Source organism: Prinia subflava, chromosome Z, assembly GCF_021018805.1.
Source record: "Prinia subflava isolate CZ2003 ecotype Zambia chromosome Z, Cam_Psub_1.2, whole genome shotgun sequence".
NCBI classification, from domain to species: Eukaryota; Metazoa; Chordata; class Aves; order Passeriformes; family Cisticolidae; genus Prinia; species Prinia subflava.
The window spans coordinates 83094237-83107668 of NC_086283.1; the positions used below are offsets into that span (position 1 = coordinate 83094237).

At 54.0% G+C, this 13432-nt stretch overlaps 2 protein-coding genes across 5 annotated transcripts in view; one reads left to right on the top strand and one right to left on the bottom strand.

Annotated features, from left to right (window-relative positions):
- Positions 1–69: 69 nt before the first annotated feature.
- On the bottom strand, positions 70–7234 carry CREB3 (cAMP responsive element binding protein 3). 3 transcript variants are annotated; one of them, XM_063423559.1, is made up of 11 exons: positions 7106–7234; positions 6208–6654; positions 5374–5511; positions 5036–5291; positions 4704–4816; positions 4407–4499; positions 3807–3913; positions 2398–2466; positions 2161–2245; positions 1944–2025; positions 70–1493 (listed from the first exon to the last, which is right to left on the bottom strand). In XM_063423559.1, exons 3-11 carry the CDS (start codon positions 5509–5511, stop codon positions 1153–1155), a joined length of 1284 nt encoding a protein of 427 aa, XP_063279629.1. In that variant the 5' UTR covers positions 6208–6654; positions 7106–7234; the 3' UTR covers positions 70–1152. The 3 variants fall into 3 exon arrangements, with proteins under 3 accessions (XP_063279629.1, XP_063279631.1, XP_063279630.1); XM_063423561.1 differs by having other exon boundaries at positions 7041–7127; XM_063423560.1 differs by having other exon boundaries at positions 6979–7116.
- A 155-nt stretch (positions 7235–7389) lies between these two features.
- Positions 7390–13432, top strand: part of TLN1 (talin 1) — a 36770-nt gene continuing 30727 nt past the window's right edge. For both annotated transcript variants that reach the window (XM_063423557.1, XM_063423558.1), the window contains exon 1: positions 7390–7666. The gene's annotated coding sequence lies outside the window, so the exon portion shown is untranslated. The remainder of the gene's footprint in view (positions 7667–13432) is intronic.

The following is a 13432-nucleotide window of genomic DNA, read 5'->3' on the forward strand; positions in this document are numbered from 1 at the left end:
CCCCAGGTGCAACTCCCAGCCTTCACCCAAAAGCCCAGCACCCTGCCAAAAGCAGAGAGGACACAGTCACACACCATTAATATTTATTTAGACTCTGTTAATGAGGAAGCTATTAATCACTGTTCTGATCCAAACTGAAGCTATCCCTGCTCATTGCAGGGGGAATTTGACTAGGTGACCTTTAGAGGCCCCTTCCAACCCAAACCATTCTATATGAGTCTATGGAATGTCCTGCAGTAGGACAAGGAGAACTCTACAGGTACCACTAAGCTGCACTCTGGCAAAGACACTGCTCACCAGCTCAAAGTGTTTCTGTTCAGCCCAGAACCATTGACTGAATCATCAGCCAGCACAGCAAGGCCTGGGCACACAAGGACATGGCTTTGAAACTGTCCCGTGGCCAGGAAAGCCTTCAAAAGAGCAAGGAGCTGTTTGCTCTCTGAACGTGCTGCCTCAGCAGTCTGGCTCAAGGCATGCCTGCTCCCCGAAGCCCAGAAGCCCGCAGGAGATGAAAGGCTCAGCCCTTACAGTAGGCAAACAGCACACATGGCTCAGGAAGGACCTCCTCTAGCCAGGCTGGGAGCTGTGGCCATGGCTCAAAAGCTGTCAGGAACAGGCAACATGCTGGGTCTGCTGCAGCAGCCAGCGAGACTACTTGTGTGAGAGCACTGAAGGTCAGCTTGCTCCCTCACGCCTAGAAAGCAGGCAGCACTGCAGGATCAAGCAGCAGTGACATGCAACACATGTTTGGGGCCACAACACAGACTAAGAAGTACCTGTTCATCTCCAGCTGGGCAGTAAAGAAGCAGGGCAGTGGCCTCCATCACCAACTGCATCCAGTCGGACCAAGTACTGGCACATCAGTCCAACTGCCTCCACCCTCCCTGCCACAGCCCATCCCCACAAGACACTGGGTGCACTCTGGGCTGCAAGCCACATCAGCAGCTACAGTGGAGTTCTCAGAATTTCCTGTCCCATCTCAGATAGAGCCTGATAAAAAATGTCAGAATGATTCCTCCCTGATAAACCCTTTGAGCTGCTGTCAATCAGGAGAGTATTCAGAAGGACTTGGATAGATAATCTGATAGTGCAGTTCTATCCCTGCCCCACAGGATGCTCAGTATCATCCCAAGGAGCAGGACGCAGCATTGGTCACATCTCATTGGCATGGTGCTGCTGGATGAGAACTCTGTCAGGGTGTTCCATCCACTCCTGACCCTTGGGTTTCCATGGCACCAGCACTGCTGCCGGCAAAGGATCACTCTGGGGTGAGTCTGGCTCAGAGCCTGCTGCTGCTGGAGGGTCAGAGGATGAGTTGCTATTGAAGGATCTGGGACCGGAGTTAAGTGGACTCTGCCCCTCTTCCCATGACTGACTGAGGTTGCCTGACAGCAAGGGATCTCCAGGTTCTGGGCTGAAGCCCTCCAGCTCAGTGTCATGCTGCACATCAGGTGCTCCCTGGTTTGGAAACTCGCGGATCTGCCGTGACAGCACTGTAAGAGAGGTAGAGCCAACCCTGTCATTTCCAGCCTCCCACCCTCCTGTGCTGAGCATGGAGCCACCACAGAGCCCAGAAGAGAGGACAAACTGTTTAACCAGGACTTCCTCTTCCCAGGGGAGGTGGGGAGAGGATGCTGCACAGCTGCCAGCCACAAGCACAGCTTGTGCTCCAAGAGGAACCGGAACTCTCCTGTCCTTGCACCACCCCTGGCACAGGGCCTGCTTTCCAGGCGGGCCTCTGAAACAGGGCTGAGGAAGAGTCCAGAGCTGGGGCAAGACAGTAAGCCAAACCTCGTGGTCACCCCAGGCAAGGAGATGCTGAGTTGGAAGTGCCCCAGAGTTCAGGCTGTCTCTGGGGAAGGTGCTGTGCTCTGAAGGGCAGCAATTCAGCTGGAGCCACACCTCAGCCCCAGCCTGGGCACCTCAGCCGCAACTGCACTCACCCTTGAGCTCCCGCTGCGGCTCTACACTTCCGGGTGAGCGGATGCTGGGGGACAGGACAAGGCAGAAGGACAGAACCACGATCTGGAAACAGAAAGATCATAATAGATCTCAGCAAATGAGATGGAGGAGCAGCACTAAATGCAATAAATGCCTCTCTTCCAAACTTGTGAGGACACCAGAGACTCCTCCACATAAACTAGGGCTGAAGCCACTTACCATGGTGCAGGTTTTTCTTCTGGTAGTTTTGGGTGCAGACCGTCTCACCAAGGCCTGCAGTTTTTGCAACTGCCTGAGCAGTGACCTGCAGTAGAGCAGGAAATGCAGGTTAGCACAGCAGCTGGACCTAGAGCTGAACACTTCCCTCCACTTTCTGCAGCCAGAGACAGGCCACAGTCTTGAGAAGAACAGCCTTCCCCACCACATCTCACACCAAACCCAACAAGACAAACTCACATGTTCTGCTTCTGCAACTGCTGCACCTTCTTCTCCAGTTCATGGTTTTCAGCTGTGCAGGCTGCCACCCTTCAAGAAAGGATGAGGCATGGGGAAAATACAGAGAGATTTTGTTCATCAACACTGCAGACTTAACATTAGTCACCACCTCTAGGTGGCTGAGGCAGACAAAATGGTCCTGGGGTCCACTGGTATCACCTGAAGCAAAGCCCAGAGAGCACCACCTCATACTAGATATGGGAAGGGATGAAGCCCTGCCAGTCCTACAGAGCAGCAGTTGACTAACCCTAATGAATGCTCGCTCCTAGTGGCACACCAGCCCTTCAGATCTGTGACATCAGACTGTATTACTAACTAGTCTGACTTGGAAAACACATTCGACCTGGCAGGTTGGTTATCTGGCTTGAATAGAGCAAGCTCTGGGATATCTCCAAGCACAAGAGCACTAAGCAGGCTTTACACTGATGCTCTGAACCCTCTCCAAAGAGCTGTTGCCCCTGAGGGCTGGCCTCATTTTCTGCCCAGGGTGGCATGAACCCAGCAGCTGAACAGCACAACAGCTTGTGTTTCACCCGCTGTTGTGACAGGCACCCCCTGTTCCTGGACCCAGCAATGTGGTCAGCACAACTAAGGCCACGCAGAAGGGGAGCAGACATTCTGGTACCCACCAGGTCATGTATTCATTCCCTTCCCCTCGTTATCAGGCCCTGAAGGTCCTGTGCACCAAGTACCAAAACAAACAGATTTCTTCTTCTCCTCCATGCCAGCCTGAAAGTCCCTGGGCACCAGGCCCTTCCCTTACCGGCCTTGAAGGTTGCAGGCACACAGCCAGCTCTGTGCTGCTGACAGCCCCATCAGAGAGCAGGGAAGCACAACACCACAGAGTGCACTGTCCACAAAATCAACCAATAACAAAGTCCTAAGAGGCACCTTGGGAGTAGAATTTCTGATGGACAGTTCAGGACCCCACTGCTCAGGGACACATCTACCATTGTCTACTTCCTCCCATAACTGAGGGAGAGACTTGTATCTTTTGTATCACTTTTTAATCTATGTTATGATCATTATATTAATACACAGAATCATCTATTAAGATGTGATCCAATCTGCAGAGGGCCCGGGTGACTAGAAGTTGTAAGTTGAGATGTATTAGAATGCAGATGATTAGAAATTTTAAGTTAAGTTGTATGATAAGTCCTGTATTACACTGCTTATAGACTGTACTACATTGATTCTGCTTGTAGAAATACTGTGCCATTCTAATCACAAATCCTCTGCTATCTGTTACTAATTGTAACATGATAGGAAATTGATTGAAACTACAATTTAGTGCCATCACAATTCTGCCAAGGATTCCTAAAAGAACATATGGGTCCCTTCAGTGTTGGATGACACTGCTGTGACCATACCTGTTTTCCAGGCCATCCACATAGATTTTCCGACGACGACGACTATCCTGAGCTGCCTGCTTGTTCCGAATCTTACGACGCACTTTCCTCAGAACTCGCTCTTCAGCCTGCAAGGATCATCTCGTTAACAGCAATCCCAGGCTGTTGGCAATCCCATCCTCTCAGACCATGCACACATCTCAGTGCCCAGCCTGAGTGCTTGTGTGCTTTGTCCTTCCCACGCCACTGAATAAACTGCAAGGCCTGCTGATGCAGCCAGCAGCTTCCATGATGTAGCAAAAGTAAGGCGTACCTAAGGGAAATGATAAGCACACAGGTCACAAGCCACTAGGCAAGCAGGAAAAAAGAGCTGGTGGCATTTGTGGTGCAACTGCCTCCTGCAAATAATGAGCAGGGAGACTGACAGCAGCCAGAAGCTGCTGTGCATATGGATGACACCCTGGACTCAAAAGGAGGAAAAGGTCACTAAACCCAGATGAACATTGCCCTGAACATAGCACCTGAACAACAATGTTCCCATCAAGGCACTGTCCTGTAGTTTCAAACTCCTACACTACCTGACACATTTGACTGGTCTGTTTAGTCCTAGTGAGGACTCACTTTGGTCAGTGGCAGACAGGTTGGTAATGTAACACCTTCTTTTTCCAGGAGCTGCTTCTCCTCCTCTGTCAGAACCAGCTCTGGGAAGTCAGACTAGAAAACAGCAAAAATAAGCTTACTGAGAATGCAAACTACAGGGAGACCCACCCCAGGCCAGACAGGGCATGCAGCAAACACAAAGAACTGGAATTAGCTCTCCCAAAGCAGTGTCACATTTTCCCTCAGAGATATCCCTCATACAAGCCAAGTCAGTGAGCAGAAACAAAGACTAGGGTCCACAGGCATGGGAGTCAGTACCTGTACAATGGCTCCAGGCACAAGCTGGGGTTCATCTTCCACAGCAACAGCAATAAGGGAACTGGTGCTCTGCTCCAGTGCCTTGCTTGTGCCTTCCAAACCCACCCATGCCCCTGGGAAAGGAAAGATGAGTCAAATGCTGGGCCTCAGTGAGGCAGCACCTGACCAGCCAGCTTTGAGTAGCATGCAACAACAATTTTACAGCAGCAGAAAGCCTCTATTCTTGGCTCTCTCCATTACTGCCCGACACCCACCAAAACAAACCAATATGGGACCGCTTTTCTCTTTTCTGCCTGTAGCCAGGACAGAAAGAGTCCATACACATCACTCACCTAGCTCAATGGTAACGTCTCCTGCCATGTCAGACCTCACACTTTCCGATGCAGGCCAGTCCTGGTGAAGGGAGTAGTTATGATCTACCTGCACAATGTCTCGGCTGGCAAAATTGCTACCAAGGGAACGGGACAGATGCTGATCCCCAGAAATGCTGCTGTCATTGCTGGTAGGCAAATAACTGAGCCTGTCCGGTTCATCTTCTAAGGGGCTCAGCAGTGAGCTGATGAAGTCATCCATCTCCTTGTCCAGGAGCTGCAGAGGAACAGCTTTTACTCAGCAGGGAGACAAACCTCCTAAACCTCAGCTCAGCAGCAATTCCTCACAAAGAACTCACCTCAGGCATTGGCAAGCCCCAGTCTTCCAGCAGACCATTCTGCTCCCCTGGGATTTCAGGGCAAGGAGCATCATCCTTCAGGAGAAAGTCAAGCAGATCCACATCTGCCAGGGCATCCAGTTCCTCTGGGCACGACATCTAAGCAAGACACCCAAAGTGAGCACAGGCACAATGGGAGACACCAGCCTTGCTTTAAGGTGTCTCTCAGACCCTACAGACAAAGTATACCCACACAAAGTCAACTGCAGGGATGGCCAGTTCACAAGTACTTCTCCAGCCATGTTATTATAGCACCACTGGTGACAACAACACAGTACTTTCCCCACAAGGTTATTGTGACCCAGCCACAGGAGCCATGCTCCACCCAGAGCGTAAAAGCTGCAGGATTGAAAAGTGAAACAATCCCAGACTTAATGGTGTGGAGAGCATGCAAGATTCTGCTGTTCCACAGAAGCCTGAAGGTGCCATACCCCCTGCTGTGCAGCCAGCAAGGAGAGCGTCCTGTCCCAGGAAAATTAAGAACAGTCACTGTTGAGGTTTTAACTAAAGGGATTCTGTTAATGATTAAATGATGATCAAATTCTAAGTAATCGATTACTGAACAGAAATTAAATGGTAATCAAATGGTCATTAAGCAATTACTTAAGGGTAACTAGTGAGTGATCTGACAAAGACCTAAATGATGACTTAGTAATTCAGACACCTGTCAAAAGCTGTACTATTTAACACCCTTGTAATAAATAAGTGGATATTGTAATAAATAAATAGATGCGTACATAAAAAATGTCACTAGCACACAATATACCTTCAGGCTGGAAGTAAAATGTTCCTTACCTCACTGCAGAGATCAGACACTGGTAAAGCGTCTCTCAGCCCTGAGGAGTGACCTGGAGAGCTGTCCCTGCTGCCAGAGAGGTCAGGGCCTGGCAGCACCACAGTGGCAGAGCTCAGTGGCTCGAGGTGGCCACAGGTACTTAGAGGGCAGTGAGGGACTTGCAGCTGAACACCACCCTGGCACCTGTGCACCTGTGTGGCTGTGGCAGCTTTAGCTTTGTCTGGTCGCAGCTTGGGCTGCTGCTGTTACGTCCTGGCAAGACATGGCCCAGGAGCCTCGGTCCCTGAGGAGATGCGGCCTTTCATGGCTCTCACCGGGATCAGCCTGGCCGGCTCATGGGTGATGCCTGAGCCAGGGCACCGCTCAGGCTGTCAGAGCACAGGCATCCACTGCACCTCTCCATAAGCACCGCTAAGATTTCACATTTAGCTGTCAAGTGTCACAACCTAGAAAATAAAACCAAGATAGAAAAAATAGAATACCACCAAAACCACCTGAAACCCCACCCAAAACCAGAGGGCCAGGGCAGTCCCCAGCCAGGGCGGCTGTGCCAGCTGACTGGGAGGAGAGCTGTCAGCAGAAAGTGGAGCAGCAAGAGGAAGAGGAGCTGGGCAAAGCCGAGCAATGCCAGGGCCCGTGGTCTCCACAGACTCGGAGGAGTTTCCCCCCAGGAAGCGTGTGCCGGCCAAGCAGCATGGGCAAGACAAGAACAGGAGGAGCAGGTGCGGCAGAAGGAAGGGTGACCGGAGCGCAGGGGCCGGGACACCCACCCGAGGAGAACCAAGCAGCCCCTCTCAGCCCCGGCCGCGAGCCGGACCCCGGATCCCCGGACCTCCTGGACTCTCAGAGCAGCGAATCCGGCACCCCCGTTCGTGCCCGCCGACTGCCGCCCCTCACCTGAGCGCCGCCGCTCCAACGCCCCGCGGTGACGTCACCCCGCCTCCCGGCGGGCCCCGCGCTGTCCCTCCCGCGCTGACGCCCCCGTCCCCCATTGGTTGGGAGGGGAAGGGGGGGGCGCGGGCCGGCGGGAGCGCGCGCGGGGAAAGGAAGGGAGAGGAGGGGATGGAAGAGATGGGTTGAGGGGAGGGCGGTGGGCCCGGGGTCATGCTGGGCTTTGGGGGTGTCCCGGGAAGGGCGGGGGCGCGCGCGCCTTGAGGCGGGGTGCGAGCAGCCGGCGGAGCACGGCCCTGCTGCGCGGGCGCGGAACCGTGCTCAGCCCCGGGGCGTCGGGCCGGGCCGCGCGGTTACGGAGTAGCGCTGTCCGCGGGAGCGGTATGTCCGCGGCGCGGTGTCCGGGCGGAGCGCTGCCACGGGGCACCGTGCGGGGCCATGCCGTGTTCCCCGGCGGCGGGCCGTGCCCCGGCGCATGCGCGGCGGGGGGGCGGGAAGCGGGCGGTGCCGCCCGCCTAACTCCCCTCAGCGTCGCGGGGCCGCCGCGCTGCTCCTGCCCGCTCAAAGGTACGGGGACGGGGGACGGAGGACACACGGTGTCCCGGTAACCGGGGAGGGGGGACTGCGGAGTGGGGTCCTGCGGACCGGCAGCGCCCTGGCTCTCGGGGGACTGCCGGAAACGGATGTCCTGGGGACCCTGCCCCGCACCCCGCCCGGTAAATGGCGGGGCGGCAGGGAGGAAGCAGCTTCCCGGTTCCCGGGGCTTCTCTGCTCCAAGCGGGGCTTGTCCGCGGGGCTGTGGTGACCCGGGGGCTTTAAGGGTTCACTCAGGCTTTGGGGCGTGCCCAGATCGCCCCTGGGGCCGGCGCCACCCCAGCACGGACGCCCACCGGAGGCTCCGGGGCAGCACGGGCTGGCGCGGCCACGTTATCCCTGGCCACGTTATCCCTGAGCCTGCCCTTGCCCTGCCCCACCAGGACCCGGGCTTGGAGTCCGCCCTGGCCGGGCCTGGGCCGGCATCCCCACCTCGGGGTCCCTGGGGACCGGACTGGACAAGCCTGGCCATGGCCAGCGGTCTGTGGACCGTGCGGCGACCTTTGGGGCAGGCTAGGCGCAGCTTTTCCCCCGGCACCCCGTCCACCCTGCCGGGACGTGGGGAAAAGCGAAAGGCAAGGGTGTCTGTGTCCTGTTGCGTGGTTTTGGGTGGGGACACGAGGGCACAACGCTTCCCATAGCCACACCGAAGCCAGGGGAGTGACCGCAACAGCTCCCACCAGGACAGACAGCTAGCCATAGGCTCTGGGTTCCCATGCGGGGTGGGACCGGCCCCAATCGAGGAAGGCCTGGGTCCCCACCATGTCCCGGCCGAAGCAACTAACCAAGCAGGGGAAAACGCTGCCCCTGCATGTTCACTGCTGGATCCTGCCCGAGACCCTGCAAGCTCCCCATCCCTTTGAATCTGCCGGCAGGATGTCTACATGCTTCTACCGTGGCTTCATTGCTGGCTGTTAGACCCATATTTGGTAGCGATAACTGTTTACTCCCTTCTCTCTCCCCTGGCCTCGCTGCTGAGAGGGGGAGGGCGCATATTTTTGGGATCTTTAGTTTTGCCAAAACCTGTGATATGCCCAGTAAAGGGTCCAAACCACCTGCCTCTCCCCAGGTCGTGGGGTGAACCCCCCCGCCAAGTGCTAAGTGAATCTGTGATGGTGCATGTGGAGCACCAGCCAAGCACTCAGTTTGCTTGCTGAATGGCAGCGGCAGGAATCTGGTGTTTCCCGATGTGATGCATCCCATTAGATTTAGGGAAGGGGGAGTGGGAAGACTGAGGAAAGGGGAAGAGGGTCCTGGCCCTTCTTTTCAGAACTGAGCTTTGCTGTCTGTTGGGTGAAATGACCCCAAAATGCAGCCACGCTCTCTTCTTTCTTTCACCTTTCTGCCTGTCTGGGAGCACAGTGCTAGGCAAGTTTCTTGTTGTGGGAAGCATGGGTGCCTGGATCAGTGCATCCTGTGTTTTCCAGAGGTCATGACAGCATCCACTGCACCTCAACCCCTGCTTTTGGAGTCCTGTGCTACAGGGCCAGCTTTCTAAAGATACAGGAGACACTGTGGCTGGAGTCCCAGTGGCCCCCATGTGTGCCTTCACGGGCAGAGGTGCCATGATTTCTGCTCCATGCCTTTGTAGGTCAGGGGATGCCCAGCAGGAGCAGACAGGATGTGAGATGTGTGTGAAATGTGGGCAGTTAATGGCCAGGGCTGCTTCAGCTCAGTGCGTGTGATCAGGCAGGCAAGCTGTGGCTGTGTTCCTCCAGCCCAGCTGTCTGGCCTCTGCCCATTTCCGATGCAGAGCAGGCCTGCCTTCCCTGCAGGTGTCAGAGGATGCTCCTGTCCTAGCTACAGATAACCATTCAGAGTTATGACCGCTCCTAGCAGAGCGGTCACGGGGCTGCTGTGTCTGGCCTTGACAGCTGCTCATGCTCCCCAAGAGCAAGTTTGGCCTTAGCTGGAAGAAACTGTCGTCCCATCTCATGTGGGCATGCAGCTGGGAAAGAGGAACTGGGCTGAACGGTTTCAGCAGCGTGTGACACTAAACCATCTGGGGCTGCTGGCTCAGCCTTCCCATTGGTGCAGGGCTGAGCCCTGTCAACCTCAGTCCCTGCTTTGGCTGTGTATACTGGTCCTGTGCAGGAGAACACAGGAGAACCCAGCCAGATCTAGTCTGGCTTCTTACCAGCTTAATTTTTGACCCTGTTGATGGTGCTGGAGTGCAGATGCTGACATGCTGGCCAACCACTGCTGCAGGCGTTGAGTTTTGGTGGCCTGGTGTTTTCCTGGCTGTGCCAGTGGCTGTACTGACTGGGCTGTGCCTGTGGAAAACCCCAGCACTGGGATGGTTTGCAGCTGATAAAGCTTCCTGCAGCCAGCTCCCAGTCCAAGGGTGGTCTGCAGTGGGGCCTTTCCCAGGTAAAGTTTGATATTGCCATAAAAAAAAAGGAAAAAATCAAACCCTGTTACCAAAACTCTTTTGGAGTATCCCTTAGGAGACGGCGTAATAAAAATGGCAGAGCAGTTGCATCTGAAGATTTGCAGCTTGTTCAAGAAACTCGTCACAAGTGTTCCAGCTGTCTGCAGTTGAATTTGGTTGATTTTGTTGTCTTTTAAGACACAAACCCTCCCCTGTAACCGTTACCACACCAGTGAACTCGTCTGACAAAAATACAGCAATTCCATCACGTGACCAAAACCTCGCTGTCAGTGGTCCCCGGCAGTGACATGGTGGTTCCTTGCGCCACACAGACGGTGCTGTCTGCCCGCAGCCCTGCCTGCACTGGCCCTCCCTCAGGCCTCCACCACTGCTTTGGTTTTGCTCACCTTGCGTGGGGTGAGATGGAGGAAGCCACAGCAGCTCCTGGAGGAAGTGGTGGGACCCCATCAAGGTTACCCCCTCCCCGTCATCATCTTGGGATCAGCTCAGAAGCATGCCCACAGCTCAAAAACGGTTGCACACAGCTTGCTGTACAACGCAGAAGTGTGCTCATCCGGCTGCTCCGGTGCCTTGTCTGACTTTGCATACTGACAATGTGATTGAGAATAGGTTTGACTGAGAATGAGTTTGCTTTCTCCAAAGCTGAGCCAGCAAAAATTTGGTGTATGTTCACTGAGACTTGGTTTGTTTGGGTTTGGTTTTTTTTTTTTTGTCTTTCTAGGGGGACAGCTTGAGTTTCACTATGGGTTTTGTTGTGTTGTTTTTGTTTTTTGTGGTTTTTTTGTTGGTTTTTTTTTCTGGTTTGCACTGCCCAGCTCCCACGCTGTCTCATTTGTTACGTCTAGTCCAGGTTTTCTCTTTCCACATCCAGAGGGGAGAGGTCTGTAGGGGCTGAACTCTGCGTTGATGCCCCTGCACTAGGCAGCAGATTTGCAAACCTTGTGTGATTAGTTGCCACGTTTTGCTGACAAACCTCACCCTGGTTTGAGGAGGCGTCCTTTTGCAGCAGGGAATGTTTCTGCTCTAGACCCTGCTGTCAGCAGAGTTCAACTGCTAGAGCCTGGACTTTTTCCATAGAATATGGAAATTAAAGTGAACCATCTCCCTTTCTCTGAGCTCTTCCTTGATGTCATCAGCATCTTCCCTGCTGAGCTCTGTAATTTTTTTAAAGGTATTTGTGAGTGGGAGGGCTTGAATAGTCATCTTCTGGGGTCTTGGGAAACACATTGACCTCTGTGAATGGTGTGCTAAGGGGTGCCTCTGGTGCAGTGCCTGGTTTTGGAGGCTTTGTGAGGACAAGAGGAGGATGCAGAAATAGTGGTAGATGTCCTGGCTCCTCTCAGTTCCTCTCTACTGTCCAACGTCCTCCACTCCTTCCTCCATGGTCTCTGACCTTGTCTTGTCAGTGGCATGTTCTCCTTTTCCTGCAGAGGGGTGGAAAGCAGCTTTATGCTCAACTTGAGAATATTTTTAGATGTAGAGAAGTTGGCCTGGTGACCGCAGCAGCCTGCCCTGCCTATAAAATACTTGGAAAACCCTTTCCATGACAGGGTGTTCCTCGTAGGTTCAACTCCACAGCTTTGCTAGTGCTTCTGGATACATGGCAATGACACAGGCGGGTGCCTCTGCTACCTCCTTCCCTCTTCCTGATGGGCTCCCTGGCTCTAGAGCTGAAGTGCATTTCATTCCTCAGCAGCGGAGACAGTGGGGGCCACGGGCCTCCGCAGAAACATTGCAGAACAGCTCAGGAATGCAGAGCTGGAGCCGCTCCATGTGCTGGCGGAGGCGGCACGCTCCTTGGTCCCTGCCTCCCACCCTGCACCACCAGCGTGGCTTTATGGCTCTGCAGGAGCAGGGCCCCTGCCCTCTGACTTGCTCCTGGCCAAAACTGGACACGGCTCCTGCCCCTAGGCTGCTCAGGTCTGTGTTTGGAAGCAGCCTGCACTGGTATACCCTCTCCCAGGGGCACCAGAGCTGGCAGCGCCGGGCAGGGATGCACGGACTCACCAAGTGCTGCTGTACTGCGAGGAAGGCTGCCAGCACATTTTGCCCAAGAAGCTTCCCAGGCCAGGCTGAGGATGCAAGATCAGCTTTCTCTGACATCCATAATAGGAAGTCTGGTCGGTGCAAATCAAACTCGTAGAGAATAAGCAGATGTGCATCCCACCACTGCTCTTGCATCCTCCCATCACTGGAGTTTAAGGACATGGCATCCTGGGTCAGCAGAACCGGGGACTCCATTTGTATGAGCACACTCGCAGGGAGGGGAAAAGGCATGTCACTGCTGGAGAGCATCGGGTTGGGGCCAGACAGGGACAGGGTATGCTGAGAAGGGCATGGAGAGGAGCAAAGAACTTGGTAGGGACTCTGAGGCCTTTGGCAACCTGGGAAGGCACCGAAAGCTGTTGCACAGTGGGTAGACCCAAAGGGAAGGGCTCATAAACTGCATCAGGCAAGTGGGACACTTAGAGATGACCTTCTTTTACTTCTGTTATTTCTTTCAGCTTTTACTCTGCAATACAGATACTGCAGTTCTGATTAGGTGTTATTAAAGCTGGTGTTTTGGAGTTCTGTTGAGGGGCACTTTCTCTGAAGGTGCTCTATGCAATCCTTTAAGCCTCAACTCTGGGACTACCTGGAAGGAGATTGTAGTGAGATGGGGGCCAGTGTCTTCTTCCAAGACTGCAGTGACAGGACGAGAGGAAACAGCCTTGAGACAGGGAAAGTTGATATTAGATATCAGAAAAAAAATTTCATTGTTAAGGTGATGAGGCATTGGGATAGGTTGCCCAAGGAGGTGGTAGAGTCACCATCCCTGGAGGTGTTTAAAAGGCATCTGGATCTGGTGGTGGGTGATAGGATCAAGTGATTTAGGAGTTACTGTGGTAGTGCTACGTGGGTGGTTGGACTGCGTGATCTTCCAGCCCTGTGATTCTGTGATTTTATTCTGTGAAGCTGATCCTTCAGGCTGGACCCAGCTTGAGTCCTTTTTCAAATGGCATGGTGTGGTTCTTGTATGCCCATGCAGTGAGACCTGCCACAGGTGCTCCATTGCCCTCTTGTGCATGGTCCTGTGCCCTGGGTTGGTGCGGGAGCTGCTGCCATAGACCCTGATCTCATGAGCACTCCCTGAGTGTGAGTGGTGCTTTTCTCAGGTAATTGTATTTAATGTGTGAATTCAATGCCCTTATCTTACCTCCTTGCACAGCTTCAGGCTTTTCCATCCCTCTGTGTTCAGGCTGCCAACTCAGCACTGTCTGCTGGCAACATGAGGGGTCCTGATAGCTAGAGTAGAGCCCTGCTAGCTCTGGGTCAAAGCTTGGTTTTCCTCTTGTGGCTTCTGTGTC

Excerpts from the sequence above, each read along its gene's own strand:
- CREB3 (XM_063423559.1), bottom strand. The coding sequence starts at position 5,511 with ATGTCGTGCCCAGAGGAACTGGATGCCCTGGCAGATGTGGATCTGCTT. Across the intron at positions 5,292-5,373 it reads GGGGCTTGCCAATGCCTGAG|CTCCTGGACAAGGAGATGGA; the intron begins GTGAGTTCTTTG and ends GTTCCTCTGCAG. Across the intron at positions 2,246-2,397 it reads CAGTTGCAGAAGCAGAACAT|GTCACTGCTCAGGCAGTTGC; the intron begins GTGAGTTTGTCT and ends GCTCTACTGCAG.